Genomic DNA, 24956 nt, shown 5'->3' with positions numbered 1-24956 from the left:
ATCTTCACTTGCTCTGGTTCCATTGAGGATTTCCCCCAGTGTATGGAGAATCCCAGGTCGGTCAGCATTTCTGTGACCTGCTGTGCGTGTTCCTTGCATGTCCTGTGTGAACTTGCTTTTATTAGCCAGTCATCGAGGTAAGGGTATACATGAATCCCTTCCCTCCGCAGGTACGCTGCCACGGCCGCAAGACATTTGGTGAAGACCCTTGTTGCGGATTTTAGTCCGAAGGCTAGGGCTGTGAACTGGTAGTGTTCTTTGTTGATGGTAAATCTAAGTAGATGTTTGTGCTGCCTGTTCATGGGAATGTGCAGGTAGGCATCTTTGAGGTTTATGTTGGACATGAAGTCTCCGTCCCTTATCTGAGTAATGACCTCTTGCAGGGACGCCATTTTGAATTTGTGTCTTTATGTATTTGTTTAGGAACCTTAGATCCAGGATGGGTCTTAGTGTTTTGTCCACTTTTGGAACTAGGAAATAGTCTGAGTACACTCCCTTGTTCCTTTCTCTGAATGGGACTGGTTCGATGGCCTCCTTTCGGAGGAGTTCTTGTGATTCCTCTCGGAATAGCGCTAGTTCTTTTCCTGAATGCACCTTCCTTTTTGGTTTTCTGTTCGGTGGTTTCTTTTCCAGTTCTATGCAGTATCCGAACTGTATGATGTTGAGTATCCATTTGTCTGTAGTTATCTTCTTCCACTCCTGGAAGAAGTGTTTTAGCCTGCCTCCTACTGGTGTTACATGTTCGTTGATGTTTGGTCCGTGTAACCCTCTCTTGTTGACCTTGTTGTGCTCCACCCTCGGAGGGGTTGTGTGGGTGGGCAAGCTTTGCGGTACAGAGTCACTATGAGGTGGGTTTTTGGCCCCCTCTTCTTGTTTGCCCTCGTCCATTCGCCCTCCCGCGAAAGGACTGGCCCCGAGGCTGGTACTGCCAGGTTTGTTTTTGCTGTCCCTGCTGTGATTGATTGTCGCCCTGGAGGCTGCTGGAATGCCTGGTGTGACGTTCCCGGCTGGTTTCTTCCCCTTCCGTTTGGTCTCCGTGTCGGGGTACCCCTTCTCATCCGTCTGAATTTTAAGGCCCCCATGGACCTTGCAGTTTCATTTTCTTTCTTGAGCTGGGTGAGTTTTTCATCCACCGGTGCCCTGAACAGTGTTTCTCCATTGAAAGGGGTGCTCAGAATGTTGTTCTGTACTTCCGGCTTGAAGCCTGAGATCCTGAGCCAGGCATGCCTTCTTTCTGTGATTCCTATCATCATAAGTCTGCTGGATGTGTTGGCTCCATCCAAGGCTGTTTTCAGGCAAGAATTTGCTATATTTTTTCCTTTCTCCACCAGGTGTGACGCTCCTTTGCTGGTATTCCACGGCGAGGTGCTTGAGCAGTTGTCCGACCTCGTCCCAATGCTGGTACTGGTGTCTGTTTAGTAGGGCATTGAAGTTTGCCATGCGCCAGTGTACCACTGCATTTCTCTCCATGTTTCTCCCAGTTAGGTCCATCCTCCTACTTTCTTTGTCTGGTGGTGGGCCTGATGTTGTTGGGGCGTTTGCCCTCTTCCTGGCTGTTGCCGCAATAATGGAGTCCGCCGTGACGGATGTAGGACGGATGTAGGGAGAATCCTGAGAGGAGTGCTTGTATTTTTTCTCCGTCCTAGGTGTGACAGACCTGCAGGTCGCTGGGTCTTTGAACGCCTCCCCCCCCCCCTCCTAGTCCATGACACTTGGAAGCATGGGGAGGAACTGACTCTTTGAGTGGGGAGCAGGGTCTCTAAGAGGAAGCATGCCTTTGTTTTTTCCTCCCCCAGTTTGTTTCCATAAGCTGCTGCTGCGTTCCTGATGACCATGTTATATGCCCCAATGTCATCTGGCGGCAAAGGCCTCGAAGGATACGTCTCCACGGGCTCTTCCGGGTTTTCGGAGTTGAGGTCCTGCCATTCCAGGTCCTGTGCCATCGAGGATGCCGAGCCGAAACTCGTTCGCTGGTCATAGTCGCCTTCCTCCTCGTAGTATAGGCCCTCTGCTTCTACGTGTTCCTGTGGCTCGGGAGTTTTCAGCGGCTCTTCGGCGTCAAACTCCCCTTCCTTTTCAATTTTGACGATCGTCGTCGGTTTCGACGGAATCGTGAACCTTTTCATTTTCTTGTCGAACTCTCTCTTCCTTTGCAGGATGCTCTCCATTTCGGCCTCGAGCCTTCTCTTTTTCCTCTCCATCTCGGCAGCACGTTCGGCGTCGAGCGTTTCGCTGGATCTCTTCGACTTAGTCGTCGACATTGAAGCAACCTTCGGGTCCTTCTCCTTCGAAGTCGAGCGGTCCTTTCCAGGGACGTGCTTCGACGACCTTGGCTTTTCGCCGGTCTTTGCCGCCTGGGAGTTCTTTTCGAGGGATCCGCTGGGCTGTTTATCCTTGGATGCAGCTGCGGCAGTCAAGATTTTCGGCGCCAGTGCTCCCTTCGAGGACTTGGACTCTGTTTTTCGGGAGTCTGACTCAGGCTTTCGAGAGTCTGTCGGGGGTTTAGGGGTCGACGTCTCTCCTACCTCTTTAGATGCCTTCTTATCGGTCTCTACGACCATATAGTCATCTGGTCCCTCGGCGATGTTGTCCTCTTTGTCGCTGGAGAGGCCCAGGTGCTGAAGCGACAGAGGTTGGCCTTTGCCCTGCATGGTGTAATTGGCTCTCATCTGTCTCTTTCTAACCCCGAGTGTCTTCGGGGTGAAGGCAGAGCAGGCGTTGCAATCCTTGCTCTCGTGATCGAACGGCAGGCAGAGGTTGCAGACCGGGTGCTGGTCCTTCTGCGCGTATTTGTGGTGGCAGTTACAGCCGAATTTAAAAGGTGTTTTGTCCATTCCTGCACTCAGGGGGCCCCCCTGTGTGCGCATTCTCCGTTGGACGTCAAAGATCTTGAAGTTCTCCTCCTCCTTTGTCGTTCCGGCTTAGTGATCTTGTAAGAATCTGAAGATGGCGCCCAAAGGTGGGAGCTTCCGCAGGAAGCATGCCGACGTCACAGGAAGTACACCAAAAGGTGGGACGTCAACGCCCACCTGGTCTACGAAAAAAAAAAAAAGAAAGAAAGCAAGAACAAACTACGATTCCGGACCCAACCACTAGACCGCGGAATAATGCACAGTATAGTGAATCCAGAAAGATTCACGCTGCAAAACTGTAGGCAGGGCAATTAACAGTGGTTAATACAATGTCCTGATTCCCTGAATCAAAGATTAAGATGATGTAGAAATGTGTAAAATGACATTGGATCTCTTCATTTTTTCTTGTTACATATAGTCGGAGTAAAAAATAAACTACATAAACAAGATCAAAAGATTAGCACAGCACTGAGAGGGCTGCAGTGCCACCCATTACCAACATAACATACATTTATTAACAAACCAAAAAAACTTCAAGCGTAAGGCCAGTTGAAAGTACTGTGGTGGAATAGACAGCCCGATTTAGACGTGGCATTTGGTCAATAGCATTTAAAGAATATTTCTGAAGGTCATTTGCTGAACGTGCTGTTATTTCTAAACTAATAACAATGTGTGCTCATGGACACAATCCAACACTACTTTTGCAATTATATAAACGACTAGAGTCGAATTATCTTACTAGTGAGGTCAAAGAAAAACTAAAAATCTTCAAATCCACGTTTGGTCAGCTATACCCGCATCAGTGCGGCGCATTTTCCTGCTGTGTGCTAAAGATTGCAGAATCCCGCGGTTCATGACGAGCTCAGCTCGCCATGAGCGTACGAGAGGTGTACCTCATGACGCGCTGAACTCGTCATGAGCATCGATGGGGTTAACAAGCAAGACTCATGTATAACCTTGGAAAAAACACCAAAATGATACAGCGTTTAAGATTAGAAACTATGAAATGACTTGAAATCAAGACTATTTCAGGAGCAGTCCTTGTGGGGCAATTTTAGTATTCGGGGAGTGATGGGGCAGAGGTGGAAGAGAACCTATAATACATGCTAGGATTGTGGCAAAAAAGGATGCACTTACTCAGTGAGGATTGTGTGTTTTTGCAAAATGTAATAGTGGGAGAGGATGTGGCATTACGTGCATAGCTGCTAACTTTGGAACTTGACCATGTGTGATGTAACTGGTGCTCATGTAAAGCGTTCCAATACAATTGGCTAGAATTCATGCTATATACAACTGCAAAAAAAACAAAAAAAAAGCCTGTGGGGTGCTCTTCCAGGAATAATGTAAATAAAGGAGGGCCTCTTCAGAACATCACATTTTGCTTTGATCTCTAAAGTTTATTTTGTGGACCACATGTAAACTCCACTGTGGTCATACGGATTTGCTTGGTGCATGTTATCACGAGTGTTACAGTTTGAAAGGTTCAGATAGCTGCAGAGTGGTTCTTCTTGATCAAGGCTACAAGCAGTAAGAATTTTGGGAATGGGTTACAGTGCATCTCCACGGGGACACAAAAGTGGAGAAATAGCCAGAATATAATACATAATCATAGAAAGCAAATTCTTGAACAAAAACTGACTTGCTTGGCCATATTGGTGCTAGGAGGATTCCACAGGAATCTCGATTGAGGCAAAATTTCTGAACTGACATTTGTTCAAGGAGGTAGATGAAAAATGACATGCAGGTCTCAAACAAGTCTTGGAGACAGGATACCTACACGTAGGTATAGTCAAGGCACGCAAAGTAGCATTCTGGGGCAAACAGGTTTGCCTAGGGCTATGTATAAGCTGGAGCAATCCTCAGTAATTGAAAAGATTTGGTTCTGTGCTGTGTGGAGATGAGTGGAACAGTCTGAGCATTTCAATTTCTAAGATAAGGCTCTACTTCCAAAGCTCCAGAGTGGAAAAAATGTTCCCCTTTTCTGTTTAAAGCTGAGAAAGCTGCATTGATTCACACTACTCGTGTGTCCAAGGAAATTGTTAGAAAATACTTGACAAGTCAGTGCAGTACTATTTTTTATATCACTCAAGATGGCCCAGGTAGTGTAGACGCAACAAATAATCTATAAAGACTGAATAATGTAAAAGAGATAACAAATAGCCACGTCTAGAAACCAGGACTGTTGCTCTTAAAAATGTGAATTTGATAAACTGGATCTAAAAAGATTGGTCACAGATGTTAGTGCTCTGAGAATGTCTCTAAATTCAACAAAATAGTTTCTATAAGGGACAACAAAACATTACGTTTATTATGTCAAAAGCTTTCCTTTTGATACAAGGAACACTTGCATGCAATAGGCAATAGATCTGGATTTGGAAATCAAGCAGTTGGTCTCCTTTAAAATATAAAAGAGAGATTGCCGGTGGTGTTGCAAATTGCTGCACAAACTCTGTACCCAAAACTGGCCCCAGAAATCGAATTTCCAATTGGGAAAGGGCTTAGAGTTTAAGTGCCTCACAGATAAAAAATGGTGAAAGGCCTTTCACAAATTAAAGACTTCGTGGACACGTTGCAATGGGTGTTCTGGTAAGTCAACACAAGATGAGCATGACAAATATTATCTTGGATTTGTTTGTAATACTGGAAGAACTCTCCTCTACCTTTAGCTTTATTAAAGAGAGAGCAAATGATGGAACCCACTAGATATTACCATGAGTAATGGTCTCTGTTTGTCACTAAAAAGGTTGTTCACCACAATGATCTTCTTAAGAGAAATGTCTATCTAATCCTCTACAAGCACATAGTATTCTAACAGGATACACCAAAACTTAAAAACCTGGTTAATGTTTTTGAGACCTGTCCCTGTACTTTGAATCTTTGTATCGAAGAGTGTGGAGGATGGCAATTAGCCTAATGCTGAGCACTAATATATATTAGTGGATATCATTAGCTTTGTTCTGAAGAGTAAAAAGAGGAGTTGAGGCATTAGCCATCTTTAGTATGTAGATCTTGTAGCAATATCATTTTGGAGAAAGAAGCAGATCAACTAAGTTATGAACATTGTACTGCTCATGTGGAAGCATCCCTTGTCTAAGTGCCCGGGTCTCCTTTTTTGGTTGAGTGAACAATTCTGTTTCTACTCAATTTCTCATAGAAATTATTTATTTTACAGTTATCATGCACTGTGCCTTACTTTCCTCTGAATTCATGACATCTGTGCTTGGAAAAGTAGAATAGGTTGCAGAATAAATACAAGGAATGGTTAAAAACCCTGTAAAGCTCTGGTGAATGCCTTAGAAAAAAGAGTGGTAGGCAGGTTAGTATGATTCAGTAGCATTTGCTTTTCGAGACATTTGATTGTGGTGAAAATCTTGGTAAGCCAGAGATGGCAAAGCTTACTCAATACCAACAGTGCTCTCAATGTCTTATGGTTTAGGGTCCAAATCTGAAAAGTCTCATAAAGGGATAATGTACATTAGTTAAACCTAGACAGATGTCTCTTGGAGGCTTAGTCTTTAAAAGAAGCAATGATCCGTTGTTGAGGTTAACTAAAAATGTGGTTGGATCAGGACACTTTGAATCTTACTGTTGTTTACTACTGCTCTTCATGCTAGTTGTTAAGATTTCACTGTGCACAGAAAAGATACTTGGGAGAATCAATCAATTTCAGAACTAAATGCCAATCCCTTTGTCTCTCACCATTGCTCAAACATATTCCATCTTTCCTTCAGCCGTCTGCTACCATGTTGAGCAGCACATGGCTTCTCTTCCAACCATACTGGAAACCATGCCACAGAAGCAAAAGCAGAGTAGTCATGTACAGAACATAATCCTCTCTAGGATAAAGTGACTTTTTTAAATTCCTCTGACTAGCTGTCCTAATAAATGTTATTGTGGGTGGACGTTTAAGCATTTTTTTAAATTACATGCAGGTGATGCTAATAAATGTCTAAAAGTAAATGTAAAATCCAGGTATAGGGCCAGGCGACCTGGTGCTGTAAAATAGATGGGATTAAATATAAGAGGAGAGCAGTGACAGACAAATTACATTTACATACACAGATTACTGTAAAATGATGTTTAGCTGAAAAGTTAGATCAGTCAGGAAAACATTTAGAAACAAGGGGGAGATTAGAACTTTATCAATGAAATGGTGGCGAATGCGAGGAATGAACTCCTAGTTGACGGGATAACATAGCAAAATTCAAACGGAATTGTTACGTACAAAGCATAGACGTAGGAAACTGGGAGTAAATGTACTTGACGGACTTAAGCATTGTAGATCTTTGTACATCTGTTAGCTGCATGCAGTGGAAGGACGGGAAAATAGTGCACAGCAAAGTAGAAAACCAAGAAAGGGAGGTCCAAGTTAGACATCACACTGAAGCAGAACACAATGATGAACACTCCAAGCAAAATGTGACAAGCACAAAAATGTGATACAGCTTCAAAGGAAAAGAAGAATAAAATACTAGCCTCTTTAGGTTGGCAAATACAGTGTAAAGCTTGATGGCTGATTTGAAAAATACATGTGGAAGGTCTTAAACAAATATCTGGATGCACCTGTGTGAGGAAAGGATGCACATGCATGACGTTAACTATTTTGGAGTTTACCCAAGGTTCCAACTGATGTTGGAAGTGGATCACAAATGGTGGGATCCAGTATGGTTAGCATGTTGGACAGCTCCAGGTGCCCAAAATAAATTCAGAATCTGTGGAAAGAACAACATGTAAGCGATACAGGTGAATCAGTGGAAAGAGCAATATGTAAGCGCTTCGGGATCCCTTTTAATGAAACGCTTAGACCTGCATTTGCATATTGTTGCACCAAGAGAAGTACAAGATGCTTCAAGACAAAAACGCTGACTGGAAAGCTCTGAATGGGTTAAAAGAAAATAATTACAATGACAACATTTGTTTTATTTTAGACAAATAGAAAAAACCTGAGACATTTAGAGTTGCATTTTATTTATCGTTTACTGGATTCTCAGAAGTAAGAAATAGCCTCAAAGTTTAGAAGTGTATTCATAATTGTATAATTTTGGAAACAAATCTGTAATTTATGCATTTCATTATGGGGCTTTAACCTCCCCTTACTTAGTCCCCCCCACAGAATTCCTAATGTTATTAGTACCCAACTTCCCACAGATATCTTGAAGCATGTGGTTCTTACGGTATTATCTTTGAAGCCTCCGAGGCATGAAAAAGTAGTACATTATATGATTGTAAACCGACTCTAACCGATTACTTAATGATCTTGTGTGTCAAAATTATGGTCCATTTGACTTCATGTGACCAAGCAGAACACAATTCTTTAGCATAGTTACTTTTCTATTCTTAAGCCACTTTTTACACATATGATCCTTTGCACAGGATTTAGAAGTGTTACAGTTTCCTCCTAAAACCTTCCTTTCCTACTACTAGTGGTAAAGGTAATAAAGCGAAGGAGAAAGACCAGCAAATAAAACGATCTAGAAGTACTTCTTTAAATGAGAAAAGGGAATTCCCCAGATGTTATATCCATGAACCGGCATTTCTTAATTTAACAATAGGTACACACTTTCCCTAAAATAAAGCAGCCACTTATGGAATGGCTTTTTAGTGGGAAGGTGATAATGACCAGTTTTAAAACTGGCCATCTAAGCAATATGCATACTCAAAAACGTGGCCTGGAAAAAGACGACAACATTGAATTGGCCCACGATTAGTTTTTATGCTACTGCATGTTCTGCGACTAACAAACTAGAGTGCTGGAACCCTTCAGAACCCCAAACAATGCCAGCTGTGGTACACCAACTCAGGGTTAAGTGTGCTCATTTCATCCAGGCACAGATAAAAAGGTTTCTGCAATACCAGACCATTTTGGCACCATCTGGTAAGGGATGTAAATTTGAATCACTTTATTAGACTAATAAAACATGGTGTCAGTCCAAAATAGAATTGATGGTTTGGTTGTAGTTTTGCTATGTTTCAAGAGGTAATTTTTGTAAAACGCTAAATTCAATCATTTTTCCAACAGGTAAGAAAAGAAATGTAATACATTTTTATATGTTCAGTATGTTAGCAAATTATGTTGCCATTTCGATCAGAAAATGTTATCAATTAAAAAAAAAATCTGTAAAACATTAGCAACTGGCATAGCTTTCAAGAAATTCAAGTGCATGAAAAAAAATATGAAACTCAATTTTTAAAATTAAAAGTAGAAAATTTCTTATTTCACAATCGCTCATACAGTGTATAATAACTTCGATATAAAGTACCTGAAATATTATACAATCGTTTTCACACTTAGTTCTGGCAGAGTGCTTCAGACTAAGAAATAATGTTGCCTTTGCAGTACCATAGGTTTTTTTTGCATGCAGCAAAAACTGTTTTGCAACAGCAATGGTTAACTGCACACACTCTCAAGCGAAGCACCAATTTTAGTGAGTACAGCATAACCATATACACCCATTAAGCACACAGTAGTTAATGCAAGTCATTTAGCTTACTACAAAGGCAAGTAGGTCCTTTTTACACTGTAGTCTTTTGTCCTCATAGAAGTGCATGCTGGTAATGGTACCATGATAAGGTGTGTTCAGACAAAATGTTAGATCACATTTGTTAGTCTCAATTCAAGCTCAATCTTGCAGCCCTTTTTGTTTTACCTCTTCTAGAACTACTCAATGTAATAAACTGTGCACTGAAGAATTCTGCAGCATTCCGTTCTGAGAAAAATGACGAATAACAAAAGCGCCTGCAAATTATTCAGATTTTGTGTGTTCTTCTTTAGTCCCAATCACCTTCCTCCTTTGGTGAATCATGTGGAAATACAGCTGTGGAAACACTGGAAAAAGTATGTTCATGAGAATGCAACGGGGAACAAGTTTAGAAATCAAACAGACTAATGCACACCAGACTAAATCATTGGTTTTTGGGGCAGATACACAAGTTACTTTGACAAAAGCCAGGGGTTTAAATACCACCACAATAAACCAGTACATGGAGAGAAGTGTCAGATGTACTAATTGGCACAAGAAAAAACATTTGAATACCTAGGTGCATGCACAACCACATCTTGTGGTTAGGCTCTGCTCTTTTGCTCCTGATTAAAGCTTTCATCTTTCACACGTTTTCTCTGTTGACCCAGATAACGCACGGAGAGTAATAACTAAAAGTTGTGCTACTAACAAGTAGATATTTCAGTATGCTAGCGACTTAGTAAACTTTCAAAATGCCCCAGGATCAAATCTGGAAAAAAATGCCCCAGTGAAACATCCGGATCTCAGTCATTATGATTTTTGCAGCAGTAATACATCCCGAACGTCTTCTACAGTAAAATGATTAATACACTAAGTGCATATATGTTGTACCAGATCCAACAACCAACCACCAACCCCTGGATCATACACTCCACTGGAAGCACTGCCATGTCCCAATAAAGGGAAGACCAGTGTTCATACCATCTGGCAGCTCGTATATGAGATTTAGGTGTATTCAGTGGCCGTCTTAGCCTGAATGATACAGGTACCCAGATATCGATCATTCTATCACCTATATGGTCTCTATCAAATTATTCCCGTTTTTCTAATTAAGGTTAGAATGTTTTATATTTAGCAACTTAATTCATTCTTATTCAATCCGGGATAGGTTTGGGCCATCCAATTGATACATGTTCTAAAACTGTTTTTGTTCCCCCTTAGCTGTCCTACAACTATTTTTTCAAAACAAGTGCTACACCTAGGCAAAGGGCTTAAACTTAAAACACTGTCAATCAATCATGAGTATATTCCAGTGGTTCACAATATGTGCGGTGCAGAACTCTAGTGCAGCGTCAAGGCAAGCCTGGGTTGCCATGAACAGATGCGCACGGGTGTCTCTACCCACAGGAACATTTTGAAAAAAAGAGTGGGTAAATGGTGCATTTTCAAGAAAATGTGAGAAAGCAAGAAGGTTAATAAAACAATTGTGAAAATGGAGTTATGACATCAATAAAGAGATTTCATGTGATAACCTGATTCAGCACAACCAGAAAACTTCATAACAGACTTTGATATATCAATTCAGTGAGTCTGTGAATTAAAGCTTACTGAGGCATGTGTAAAGGGTAGTGGTTTTCAGAGTATCTAAATCATGCCAGTTATGCTCATTCTACATTGGACATGTGCGCCCTTCTCACTCCATATCTCGGTCATTTACATATCTTATCTTCAGCAGCCTCCTTTCATGAACTCCTGAATGCACTTCGTACAGAAAAAAATCCTCAGCACACTTATGTTATGTGTCAATAGTTGTAGATGTGCGTAACAGGAGCACAAATTAAACACAAGTAAATTCTTGTTCTCTTTTATTTCTGGGTCTTCAGACAGCCGACACGTGTTTCACGCTTACATAGGAATTCGTCCAGTGACTTTATCAAGGCTATGTCTTCTTGTATGAAATCCTTCTTTTGTGGTGATAATTCCAACCCACAATGGGAGTCAGTTTCTTGCAACATCAAAAGTAGCAGAGCATATATCCAAGGGATCCCTTTACGTCCCAAACAGCGCAAATTCGTAAAAAGATGTATTTAGTCAAGAAAGGAGCACCGCTTCTCGTGTCAAACCGAGTACAGTGTCGTCATTATTCACTATTCCATAAAATTCCTTTAGAAAGCACACAACCACCGAAGGTTTTAATCCGGCACAAATAAGACTACAAGTCCCGATGTGCATTGCAATTGTGGAACAATCAGCACACCGGAGGCCAATAAATGAATGAAGCACGTAGGGGAACTGTAGCAGCCGGAAGACAGTTGTGTTTCTGAAGCGCCTCTGAAGAAAGTGCGTGAATGCACTCAAATGAGTCAGGCGAATGGAGAAAAAACCGGAGCTTAAACCCTGTTCCTTTGGAGAAATAAAAGTTGTACTTACCAACTGGAGGAGTGCGTCTTCATGCAGGGGCACCTTTTGTTGAGTTATATATAGATATAGATATATATATATATATATATATATATATATATATATATATATATAGATATATATATATATAGATATATATATATATATATATATATATATATATATATATGTGCAAAAACTACAGGTGCCCGGGGAGGTGGGAAGGCACATGTGAATCGACAGCTCTACATGCCAAGAACAGAAGCTTACTGGGTAAGTAGCATAATCCGTTTGAGGAATGTGTGCTTGGCCTACATTGGCTTGCTGACGTGCTAACACATCCACACAATAGCGTTTGGTAAGTGTGTGGTGTGGACCATGTTGCTGCTTTACAGAGGTCAGCTATAGGAATGTTGCCTAAAAAGGCCACAGATGTTCCTATTTTGCGAGTGGAATGCACTCTAGGAGGTACAATGTTTTTTTAGCTTTGGCATAGCAAGTCTAAATACATTTAATAATGCATCTGGAAATGCCAGATTTAGAGATAGGATTGCCCTTGTGCGGTGGAGACAATGCAACAAACAGTTGCTTTGTTTTGCGAAAATCCTTTTTCCTTTCAATAAAGTACAATAGCGCTCTCCTGACATCAGGTGTGTGAGGAGCTCTTTCAGATACTGAATCAGGTTGAGAAAAGAGCACAGGCAACTCAACTGATTGGTTAAGATGAAAAGCAGAAACCACTTTAGGAATGAACTTTGGGTTGGTGCAAAGAACTACCCTATCTTTATGGAGCTGAAAGAAGAGTTCTTCTAAGGTTAATGTCTGTAGCTCACTAACTCTATTTAATGAATTGATAGCAATGAGGAGGGCAACCTTCCATGAAATGAACTGTAAAGGACAATTCTGTAATGGTTCAAAATGTGGACCCATGAGTCTTGTAAGCACAATGTTGGGATTCCAAACTGGTGCCAGAGGTGTTCTAGGTGGAATTATTCTCCTTAAGCCTTCCATAAAGGCTTTAAGTACTGGAACTTTGAACAAAGATAAATGCAGTCTGTTTTGCCAATATGCAGTTACTGCTGCACAGTGCAATTGAATAGATGTGTAGGCTAGATCAGCTTGCTCTAGATGCAAAAGATATGATATAATGTTTTATACACAAGCATCTAGAGGATTAATTTTGTTGTTGCTATGGTAGACAACAAATCTCTTCCATTTAGCTGTATAACAAGCGCTGGTGGAAGACTTTCTTGCTTCTTTAAGAACGGTCGTACAATCTGGTGGTAAATTTAAGTATCCAAACTATGACTTCAGGAGCCAAATCGCTAAGTTGAACTCCTTGGGGTTTGGGTGCCTGACTTCTCCATGGTTATGAGTGAGAAGGCTGGAAATGAGACAACTTTTGATTTGGAACCACTTAAAGCTCCAATAGTGTGGTGAACCATGATTGACGAGCCCATGTGGGAGCTACTAAAAGGAGTGTGAACGATGTTTATTGGAGCTTTCGAAGCAGAAACGGAAGGAGTGGGAGAGGGGGAAGAGCATAGGTAAATGTCCCTGACCAATTCATCCATGGGGCATTGCCTTTGGATAGAGGGTGTGGGTACCTGGATGCGAAGTCTGATCATTTTGTGTTGTCCACTGTGCCAGACAGATTTATTTGTGGGAATCCCCATTTTTGAAAGATTGGAAGGAGAATTTGGGGATGAAGTTACCACTCAGGTATTTGTTGCCTCCCTCTGCTGAGGAGTTTGGCAATTCGATTGGTCACTCCTTGAAGGTGTTCTGCCAAAAGATTAATTTTGTGATGAATTGCACAACACCAAATGGCCTACGAGAGGTGTAACAGTAGGAGAGAGTGTCCACCTTGTTTTTGTACGTAGTACATGCCTGTCAGGTCTGTGCAGATTAGGACAACTTTGTCTGTGAGGTGAGACTGAAAGGCTTTCAATGCTAGAAATACTGCTAGAAGTTCTCGATAGCTGATGTGAAGACATTTGAAAACATTTGTGCTGGTCGTCCCAGAGCCCCTGAATTGTGTAGTTGTGGGGATGGGCACCCCATCCTGTGAGAGATGCGTCCACTGTTAGCACGCTCTGTGGAACAGGGTCGATGAATTGCCACCCTTTTGATAAGTTTTGTGTGTTCCACCACAAAAGTGTGCAATGGCTGTGGCTGTCTACCAACACTAGATCTGTTAATTGACCCTGTGACTGATTCCACTGATGTGCCAAGCACTCTTGTAGAGGATGCATGTGTAGTCTTGCATGGGGCACTAATGCGATGCATGATGCCATCATTCCTAGCAGTTGTATGAACGTCTTGGCTGGTAGATATTGGTTGACCTGAAACTCTAATAACAGAGTTTGAATATTTCTAATCGTGGCTGTATTTGAAGAGGCTAGAGCTGTGTGAGTATTGAGAGTCGGTTCCAGATAGGACTGCATTTGTGAAGGCTGAAGATGAGACTTTTGCGTATTGACCGTAAAACTTAATTGGCAAAGTAGGCCTAACGTAGTCTGAGTGTGTCGCAAGCACTTTTGGTGTGTTTGCTTTGATGAGCCAATCGTCTAGATATGGATAGACATGACTTGGTTGTCTTCTGAGAGGAGCTGTTACTACTGCTAGGCATTTTGTGAACACTCTGGGTGCAGTAGTTACTCTGAATGGGAGGTACTTTGAACTGATAGGGTTTCTCTGCTAACATATCTGAGATATTTGTGATGAGCTGGGTGGATTGGAATGTGAAAGTATGCGTCTTAAGTCTAGCGTGGACACAAAATCGCCTTGTTTTCGAAGTGGAAGCACTTGTGGAAGTGTTACTGTATCGAAATTTTCTGACAGTCGTTATCTGTTTAACTCTCTAAGATCCTAAATTGGTCTTAAAGAACCGTCCTTTTTGGGGATTAGAAAGCACAAAGTAAACCTCTAAACCTTAGTACTGTGACTGAACTGTTTCTATGACTCCCTTTGTCAATATAGATTGAACTTCCTGTAGCTGTAGGTGCTTTCTTGAAAGTTTGTGAGTGCGAGGTGGAATATTTGGAGGATTGGAGGTAAGCTCCAGGCAATACCCATGTCAGATAATGTCCACCATCCATTTGTCTGATGTTATATGCCAAATGGGAAGAAATTGTTAAAGACTTTCCGACAGGTGTTAAGTGATCGGGGGTAATAAGGGCAAGCCACTGCTTGTTAGTGGAAGGGGAGTTATGTGCTGTGGCTCCTCTACCCCTACCTTTGGAATAGTTTCCTCTGTAACCACCTCTATAAAAAGCTGTAGAGGGAGAGGGTTGTGTGTTGGATTTGTAGGTTGTGGTTTTGGACCATGCTCTGTAAAATGAGCAGCAAAAGAAGCCTCTGTTTGATGAGGACTGGAGAGCTACCAGGGACTTCTGCACTTCTGTATCTTTCTTTATTTTCTCCAAAGCCTCATCGACTTGAGGTCAAACAGGCGTTGTTTGTCAAAGGGAGTGTTTAAAATGGACTATTGAACTTCAGTTTGAAACCACAAGATCCTAAGCCAGGCATGTCTTCTTCTTAGGAGAATGCTGGGTTTAATTGCCCTCGCTGCAGTATCAGCAGCATCTAAAGCACATCTTATGTATGAGTTAGCTATCATACCTAGCTAGTAAGCCCTGCGTGTAAGCAATGCGCCAATGGTTAGCGGCTTGAGCAGCCACTCTTACCAGATGCACTGATTAGTTTAGACTCCTTGTCTGGGGGAGGTGCATTGGCAGAGGTCTGAGAGCTTGCTCTCTTACGAGCATTAGAGACCACTAACGAGTCTAGAGGTAATTGACCCTTAATAAAAATGGGATCAGATGGCAGGTGTTTATATTTTTTATCAATCCTTGGAATTAAAACATGAGCACGCACAGGGTCTTTAAATAATTCGCCAGCATGTCTCATCATGCCTTTTAACTTAGGAAGACTCAGACTTGGCCTACGCGTAGACCCTGGAGAGTCAAATAAAAACATCTTCCTCCAAAGACTGCATGTGTAATGCAACCCCATGATACTCTGCTGCTCTAGAAATAAGCTCTTGTTAAGCTAGATTATCATCTGGTGGTGATGGCTTTGCAGGGTATAGATCAGGGTCAGTATCCATGGGAGGGTCAATAGGGTAGTCATTCCATGGATCTACAAGCAAATGAGTATTATCATCATCCTCGTCTAGATTTGGTAGTGTATGAGGAGATCAGTGAGGTTTTATGAGTAGAGGATCTGAACTTGGTAAATGTGGTGGAGGTGGATGAATAGGGCTAGTAGCCATTTCCTTATTAGGTCTCGCCCCGCGACGCATCGCGAAGCGATGTCGCAGCGAGACCTATAGACGTCAGCTCTGCTTACAACGAGCCAAGAGATGGGCACACGCAGCATGCCGGGACCACGCGCTCCGATTCCGGCATGCTGTTCACACTCACAATGGATCATGACGCGCACACACAGACACACAGACACACAGACACACACACAACTCCCGGACCCAACACCACACGGTGCCTGCCAACAGTGAGACGGACAGCGCTTCCGCTTTCGCTATCACACTGCCAGCAGCCCCACTCACCGGGCTGCTGTGCATAGACTCCGTTCCTCTCTTCTCCGCGGCCTGCGCGGGGTTCCCGTGCGACGCCCTGCAAAACAGACCCTGCCTCTCCACTTCACCCGGGCCCCCTCCTGGGACCCGGGACTTCGATCGCTACTGCGGGGCTCTCCCTTCCTCATGGGAGCCCCGCAGCAACGAGCCACACCGGCCTCTTCCGGCCCCGCCCATGTCATGGCAAAGATACCGGACTTCCCGCTTTTACTTTTCCAGCCATCCCTCCGTACTGCCCCAAACCTCCTTCCACAAGACTCACCCTGCACCCAGTACTCTCCCAGCGTTCCGTTATGCTCTTTTCGATCGTATTGGTAGAGTTTATCGCTGTAATTAGATGTTCTTTACGTTTTTTGGTAGCGAGGTCTGTTGAGCTGCTGGGTTTCACCAGAGAATCCTCATTGGTATTATCCGGGTCTCTGCATGTGGTCAGAGAGCGCCTGGGTAGTCCTCTAAGCACTGTTTGACTGACAGGCCGCCCTCCGAGTTCATTCACATGTGATAAAGTGTGCAGGAGTACACCCCCACCCGGCCTCATACGTGTAACTCTTATATGTGCCTGTGCTCCTGGGGTGGGGCACACGGTGAAGCTCTGAGGCACCCACGCGCATGCGCTGTGAGGCCCTGACCTAAATCTATTTTAGTGACTTCAGTTTTATTTCAGACTATTAGTAATGTCCTTTCTATATATTCTCCCTTCTCTCCCATTCACTGATTATCTCTCTTCCTTTCACTCGTACTTTCGTTTTCTGTCTATAGCTGTCTCTCAGCCCTCTTTCTTTTTGTAGTTCACCCTCGTTCTCATATATATATATATATATATACATATATACATATATATACATATATATACATATATATACATATATATATATATATATATATATATATATATATATATATATATATATATATATATATATATACACACACACCTTTCTCGCTCCTCCCGATTCTTCCCCCACTCTGTCCCTTCTTTCTTCTCTCCCTCAAGATACCCCCCCTTCTCTCCTCGTATGTCGGTCTCTCTCCTTCTGTCAACCCCCCACCTCTCTCGTCCTGCCCTCGGTTATGTAAGAAGCTCTCCAAGTTTTTGACTCAAAGCCTCTTGATCTGTGTCCTGCTCTTGGTGTGTGACAGCTGCTTAGAAATTATAGGCGAGGCGGCGGTCACTCACTCCTGCCCCGCCCCAGCCACTGAGACAGCTGCTTACACATTATAGGCGAGGCGGCTGTCACTGACCCCTGCCCCGCCCCAGCCACTGAGACAGCTGCATACACATTATAGGCGAGGTGGCTGTCACTGACCCCTGCCCCGCCCACTGAGACAGCTGCTTACACATTATAGGCGAGGCGGCTGTCACTGACCCCCGCCCCGCCCCAGCCACTGAGACAGCTGCTTACACATTAAAGGCGAGGCGGCTGTCACTGACCCTTGCCCCTTCCCAATCCTCCCTCCTCCCCCCACAACAACTGCAGGCATTATGGCATTATCCTCTGTGTCTGACCCTGTGACAGATTATGACATTACCCTGTGATCCAGGGGCCTCCTCTCTCGCTCTTCCTGGTCCTGTGAGATCCGTTGACTGGGATCCTGTGAAGCTCTGTTCTGACTGTCTCTCTGCCTCGCCACGAGACAGCTGCTGATATTATCCTGTGATTTTGCTCTTTGACCGTCTCTCTTTCTGCCCTGTAAGCGCCGCGGACATTATCCTGTGGAGTTCTGTTCTCTGACTGTCTGTCTACCTGACCATGAGATAGCTGCTGACATTCTCCTGTGATCCCGGGGCCTCTGCTCTTTGACGGTCTCTCTGTCTGACCCTGTGAGAGCTGCTGACATTTTTCTGTGAGTCTCTGCTCTCTGACTCGGGGTGTGATCCTGTGACAGAGGATGACGCACCTTCTCCTGCCTCTGCGTCACTGTGCTCTCCTCCCTCAAGCCCTTCATCTCCTCGCCCTCTGCCCTCAACTCCTTTCATTTACAGTTTGTCCAAAGCGCCACCTAAAGGTGGTCATGTGTGGTAGCAGTTGGGGGAGAAGTAATATCTAAAGATCAGAAGAATTTCTCACTGGAGACAGACAGAGGCTCCTCAGTACAGACCGACATGGCTCATAGTGTTCTGAAGACAGACAGAGCTCCTTGCTGAAGACAGACAGAGCTCATGTGTTCTGAAAGACAGACAGAGCTCATCTTGTCCCTGAAAACAGACAGAGCTCTTCATCTCCCTGAAGACACACCGAGCTCCTCGCTGAAGACAACAAGCATTTACAATGCAATAGGTCTCGCAGCATTAAAGTTTGAGCTATTGGCATTGTAAATGACAATGCCTTTTATTAATTTGTTTTTAAAAACTGCAATCGGTGCATAAACACGCACTTTGAACGTATAGCCCTTGTTTTTTTAACTGTCGCCTGCCCAAGATCAGGAAGCAGGCATACCGAACCGGCACCTCCTCACCACTTCTTGTCAGCCAATAGCAACCCCCATGCCCAGCATACACAGAGAACTACACTGCTATGGCACAGCACTACCAACTGCCTGCATCCCTGCCCCTACACTGTTACCCCGCGGTGCAGCCACAGGACAGTGGCTACATTGCCCGTGTCTGCCCCGCAACACGTTGTTCCTGCCATGGAGGTTTCCCACAGCCGGGTGAAGTTAATAAATACAGGGACCCAAAGATATGTGGCATCAAAGAATAAGAACAGATGTGGTACAGGTAGGCTTTTATTTGTTTATTTATTAGTTTTCACTTTGATATAGCGCAAACTTTACCCGCATGTATCAGAGCGCTTTAAATCAGCATGCTTATAACATGCAAGACCAGCACTCTATATTACTGCCAACTTTGCTTAGCATAAGCAACAGCTAACCATTCACAAACAATGTTTATATACCAATTGCAAATTAAAAAAAAAAGAATTAATGCAAAGCATTGTCATTTACAATGCCAGTAACTCAAACTTTAATGCTGCGAGACCTATTGCATTGTAAATGCTTGTTCTTAATAGGAATCTTTTGAGCAGGGTCCTCTAAAGTAAATTTCCATTTAGATGGTGTCAGCTAAAATATGTCCAGTATCTGGAATAATGTATATCTTTTGTTTAGGGTCTAATTTTTCTTTGAAATGCTCCTGGATAGGTTCCAGAGACTTTCTTTTATTTTCGGCATCAAAGGTTTCAGTGCCGAAACAGTCTTGTCTTTAGGAGCAGAAAGTTTTGGCTCCGGAACCAGTTTTGTCTTTTGGAGCGGAGGGTTTTGGATTCCAAGACGCCTACTTTGGACGATTCGATCCCGAGCCGAAGGGTTGACTGTTTGTTTAGATGCCGGGCCCAAGGGCGGGGCGTCGGAAACATGGTCTCGGTGCCGACCAAGGCCCGAAGGTAGAGGTGGTGCCAACGCCTTATGCTTCATGGAAGAGATTTTGTGGGGGGTAAAGGGTCTTTAGTACTCACGGTACCCTGACCCAGACTCACGTCTTCAGACTCCAAATCAATCTTCAGTTCAGAATCGGATTCTGGAAAAGAGAAGGCTTCTTACTCTTCTGTAGCCGACGCTTTGACCTCTTCATGTTTAGATTCTTCCCTAAGTTATCTGGAGTATGTTAAATGCTTTGGTGTTGCATTTATCTTTGTCGAGCCAGACTATTGCGTATAATCTTTCTGGACCAGAAGAACTTACAGGAGTCGCAGTCTTCTTTGTGCTCGGGTGAGAAGCACAAATTACATAGTTTGTGCAGGTCAGTACAAGGGCACTTTGAGTGGCACCGAGGACAGAATTGGAACAGAGTCCGTTCAATGGCGGAAAAGTAGACTAACGCAGCTAGGCCTAAGGGCCGCCCACGATGTTTCTTACCGAAAGTAGAGTGTATCCCGATCGATTTGATACCTGGAGAACAGAGAAACGGGTAAGAGAACAATAGCGTTGAGGGTAGAGTGGATTGCTCACCGAGGGGAACCTGAAGGACGGTTTGGAACTGGCGCGCAGCAATACACTTCCAAATTTTATGGCGGGAAAAAACAATTTTCAATGGAGACGATGCCCATGCACACTATCACTGAAAGGAGGAGTCACCTTACCTCGTGATTAGAAAGACTTCTTCGATGAAAAATAACTTGCAAACATCTGGACCCAACAGTAGATGGCAGGAGTATGCATAGCATGTGTATCTACAGCACACATGCCTCAAACATGTCTCTCTCTCTCAATATGTGTATTTAGGTGGATGAAATGAGTACCTCTGAGCTGGGTAAGTAGAGCTGTCAACAAGCGCCAAGAAGCACCTTAGGAGTGCTGAACCAGCGGCCTGTTTCTGAAAAATGCAATTATTACAGTAGCCCACTGGGTTATTGAGCATGTTACTTGTATCTGGTGAAGCCTGCAGGTTACAAGGGTGAACCTCAGGCCGATTCGTCTTTTTACACCTTGGTAGTGTATATTAGCGCCACAAAGTTAGGCAGCAGTAACACGTTACTAACAGAGCTCTGACAATATGATTATATTAATTAATAGAATTCACTGTCCATAAAACACGTTGCTTTGATATTGGTATTATCGGTTTATTGGGGGCATTAACATGTACTTCTGTTTAAAGAAAAATGTCAAAGTGCCTTGTTGCAGCCGAGGCTCATGCCTTTGAATCACATTAACACCTTGCAACCTGTGGGAGAGGCCACCGACGGATGTTTCCTGTAGTAGCGGCATGTGACCTGCAAGCTCATTAGTGCAATACCATCGAGCCCTCAGACTTTGGATTGAGAAGAGGAATTAATGCCGCATGCTGAGGAGGAGTAGAGGATTGACGAAGGGACGATTTAGTGACTTTCAGCGTGGGAACTCAGTTTCTTCAAGTTAAGCTTTGGTCACGATCAGAAGTTCAAATGAAAATCTGGTACTGGGCACAGGGCAAATCTGCGCTCCGGTGAGGACTGAAGGGTCGAATTGGTTTTATTGGGAACACCCCTCTCGACCCCGCAGCTTAAGATTGCTGTGCCGTTTTTATGTTAAAGACGATTTATGACAATATGCTGGAAGTGAATTTCAGGGCTCAAGGTAACATTAAACAATTTGTGTCAACACGATGACAGATTACACAAAAGAAAGTAACCTGTATTGTATTCCCCAATGAATTCACTTACTCAAGATACATTGCAGAACGGCACAGCTGTTTTAAATAATGATTGTGTCCGCGTTTGTTTTAAAGTGAGATTCAACTGCGACTTTTTTCCGAGATGGCAGTGAATGTGCAAGGAATTGGAATTTAATTCCGAACTGACTTAAAAAAAAAAAAACATTTCAAAGTGGTACAAAGCATTTGGAGACGAGATACAACTAAACAACTAGTAGTGTTTTCAGGCAGCAGTAAAATGTACAAGAATGTTCTTGCTATTATGCCAATTTTGAGATCTCACGAGTAGACTTTTTAATAAGCTGGCCGGACACCTTTTAAATGTTGGTTACTATGCTACTGCACACCCTAAAATTAAGTAATATGCACACTTTTTTTGTTTTCTGCACAAGGAATTTACTGAGCACATTGTCTAGGTTTACTGATCTTGCGAGCACGAAAGCAGCGTCAATATGGTGCCTTTCAGATTAAGAAAGGCTAGTAACACCGCCGAAACACGGTTCTGAAGTGCTTTTTAAACTGCCGCGTCGTGGGAGACACCACGCATTAAAGGAAGGTGAACCTATCAGCCCTTGTGTGCGTGCTCTCTGTTCATTGCATGGTGAGTTGTTTCTGGATATATATATATATATGCACTGAAAAAAACATAGGTTTCAGGCCTCATATAGTTAGGAATTAGCATTAAAAAAACTTTAAAATTCACTCAAAAAACTATAAGTTTTAGGGGTGTTATAGTTAGCTGGACATTTCACTCATACAAAACCATTGAAATCGCTCCTATATAGTTAGTTGTACTAACTATTTCGCGCACCCGCAATGCACTGCTGATGATGTCACATATTACATCATTCATGACATGGTCAGTGACATCACTGATGACATCGTAAATTACATCAATGATGACATCATCATCATGAAGAGTAAGGGATGTGAGCTGAAATGCCTTTCAGGCTCATGGATTCCGTGAAAAGTAAGGAGAAAAGTGTTGTTTTGTTTTACAAGTGTGCCAGCAAGATGTGAAATGACATTTGAAATGTGCGCACTGAATTCGCCTTTGCACAAAAAACACTAAGTGCCGATTTAAATTCACTGCGCAGGCGGATGCAAATGACTTTCAGGCTCCGTGAATCACTCAATTAAGGAGCCTTTAAATAACATGGTCATTTCTGAACGCAGTTTTCATTTCTCCCGTGACCAAGGCTCGATGACAGAGCTGAAACGCGTTGGGACAGTGTATTGTTTGCTGGCTACCGAGGAATTACATCTACACACCTACACACCCCCCCCCCCCCCACACACACACACACACACACACACACACCCCCAGCTCCGAACATCCAAGGATCCTTACTCCTTAAAAAATGTAGCACTCACAGGGGGTAGTCCCAACAAAGATTTATTACGGGAACTTCACAGCAACGACGCGTTTCGCCATAGGGCGTACCCCCTGTGAGTGCTACATTCTTTATGGAGTAAGGATCCTTGGATGTTCGGAGCTTGGATTATTTTAACGGGCACACCCCCGTTCTGTGTGCACCCGCTCACGTGTGCATCTGGCTGGTGTTTGGAAGCGGAGATATATGTGTATATATATCCTTATTCAAGCTCCAATACAGAAAGACTCGCACATTTTCACGTGCAGCTAGCGAATACACTAGAGAATGTTGATTAGAAGAGAGCTAGCGCGTTAAGGTACTTAGCCAAAGTCTAAGGTTTAGCAGCGCCTTATGAGACAGAAATGGTGGGCTACGTTTAAAATCATGCCACTTTGTAAATGAGTATGGCCCATCAGCATCAGGTGTAGAGTTATTGACAAAATGCTTGCATGTTTTAGTAAAGGGCAAGTATTAAGAGTATGTCACATACATTAGTTGTTGGGTTTTGCAGAGTTGAGAGAGAGACGCCACTACACGGATGGGCTCGGACTTGGTCAAGAGAATAGTTTGTGCAACTGTGATCGATTTTGAGAAATTAGGAGCATAATTGTCATTGTATTTTTCCGGTTGCTGTCTCCTGACCTGTAGAGCAGGGCATTGAGAAACCTGAGCACGGTCCAGGTGAGGTGAGGTCCAGTCCCCGGTCAAGCTGGGTGAGAAAGAAAATGTTTTACATACTTGAAATGGGAATGGTGCATGGTTACACTCACATACAGTATAATTATTTTGTAAGAATCTATTTGTTTTTGCATCTCTTTCTAGATGTGCTTTTGACATGGAGGATTAGCGTACTACAGGTTGTATACATTTCAACCTTTGATATCTGCGTTACACCTTTGGGTATTATTCACACCACTTGTTAAGCAGTAGCAACATATTGAGATCAGAGGCCCTGATGAAAGCCGGGGGTCGTTTGCCCCGCTAGGCAGAAACATGTTGGCCTTTTTGTCACGACAGATATTTGTTTCCACTGTCGTTTGCACTGTTCTGGTTTTAATTAGGGGGCATGTCCTTTGCTTAATAAATAATTTAGGACAGTCCACTCTATTTTAAATCACCACATCCTTTTTTTGCACTGCGTGTTCACCACTTTCATAACCATCAATGATCGGCTGTCATATGGTAGTCCATGAGTGCCTGTGGACTTTAACCAGCTCCACTATCGAGTTCGTGGTTAACTGGTCTCGATGATCAAGGGACCAACCACGTGATACTGGTGAACCAGATGATAGGACTGATCACTAAGTTAATTTTGATGGTAATCCACTTATGAGCTATTGGGATCAAGGAAACTGGCACTGTATGTACGTGATTCCATGCACACAGATCCATCATCACACTGAGTTTGTTACATAGGTTATCTAGGGTGACCAGGTCACCAACTCACTAGTTGCTTAGGAGTTAAGGATAGCTAGCCACACACTGCGTTACTTTAGACCCCCTGTGTTCTTTTGTGTATATCAACAATATGGATCCGCCATGGGGTTCCAATCCACAGAGTCGGACCGTCGTATAGACGACCAGGGACGTTATGTACTGTTAAGGGGCACACTGGACGACCTGCATGTGGTTCTGGGGAGTATATACGCCCGAACTTTGCCCAAGACAAGTTCTTTCAGGACTTTGGCAGAGCCCTGGCAGGGTGGGACACTATCCCCTGGATCCTAGGGGGACATTGCAACACAGTCCTCGACGTGGACCTAGATAGATCCCATCCTCCATTACATGGGGGCGGAACTCGTAAACATGCTGACCTCCTAAACACCTGGGTAGGGGGTTGGAGACTTAAGGATGCATGGCGCCTGTTACACCCCACACATAGGGAATACTCTTTTTACTCCCAAGTCCATCAACTCCATACCAGACTATATCGATTACTATGCTACCATTCCATTGTCCCACACCTACACTGATCCACTTATCTAGCTAAAACCCTCTCGGACCATAATCCTCGGAACTCACGCTTACGTGGGGGAGAGTTCCCACCCTTGTCCGGACCTGGAAACTCTGGCCACAACTCCTGGAGGATGCCCCCTTCTGGACCACGATTTCTACCACCATGTATAATTACTTCACCGA

The 24956-nt window shown here is 43.4% G+C and overlaps 1 protein-coding gene across 5 annotated transcripts in view; it reads right to left on the bottom strand.

Moving 5' to 3' along the window:
- Positions 1–7799: 7799 nt before the first annotated feature.
- Positions 7800–24956, bottom strand: part of HACD2 (3-hydroxyacyl-CoA dehydratase 2) — a 162158-nt gene continuing 145001 nt past the window's right edge. For all 5 annotated transcript variants that reach the window (XM_078682405.1, XM_078682409.1, XM_078682407.1 and 2 more), the window contains exon 8: positions 7800–9678. In XM_078682405.1, the coding sequence (XP_078538531.1) occupies positions 9596–9678 (83 nt within the window). In that variant the 3' untranslated portion in view covers positions 7800–9595. The remainder of the gene's footprint in view (positions 9679–24956) is intronic.

The sequence above is a fragment of the Lissotriton helveticus genome, chromosome 3_1, assembly GCF_964261635.1.
Source record: "Lissotriton helveticus chromosome 3_1, aLisHel1.1, whole genome shotgun sequence".
NCBI lineage: Eukaryota > Metazoa > Chordata > Amphibia > Caudata > Salamandridae > Lissotriton > Lissotriton helveticus.
Note: the sequence above shows the minus strand (reverse complement) of the source record. Positions and strands in the feature narration are given on the sequence as shown.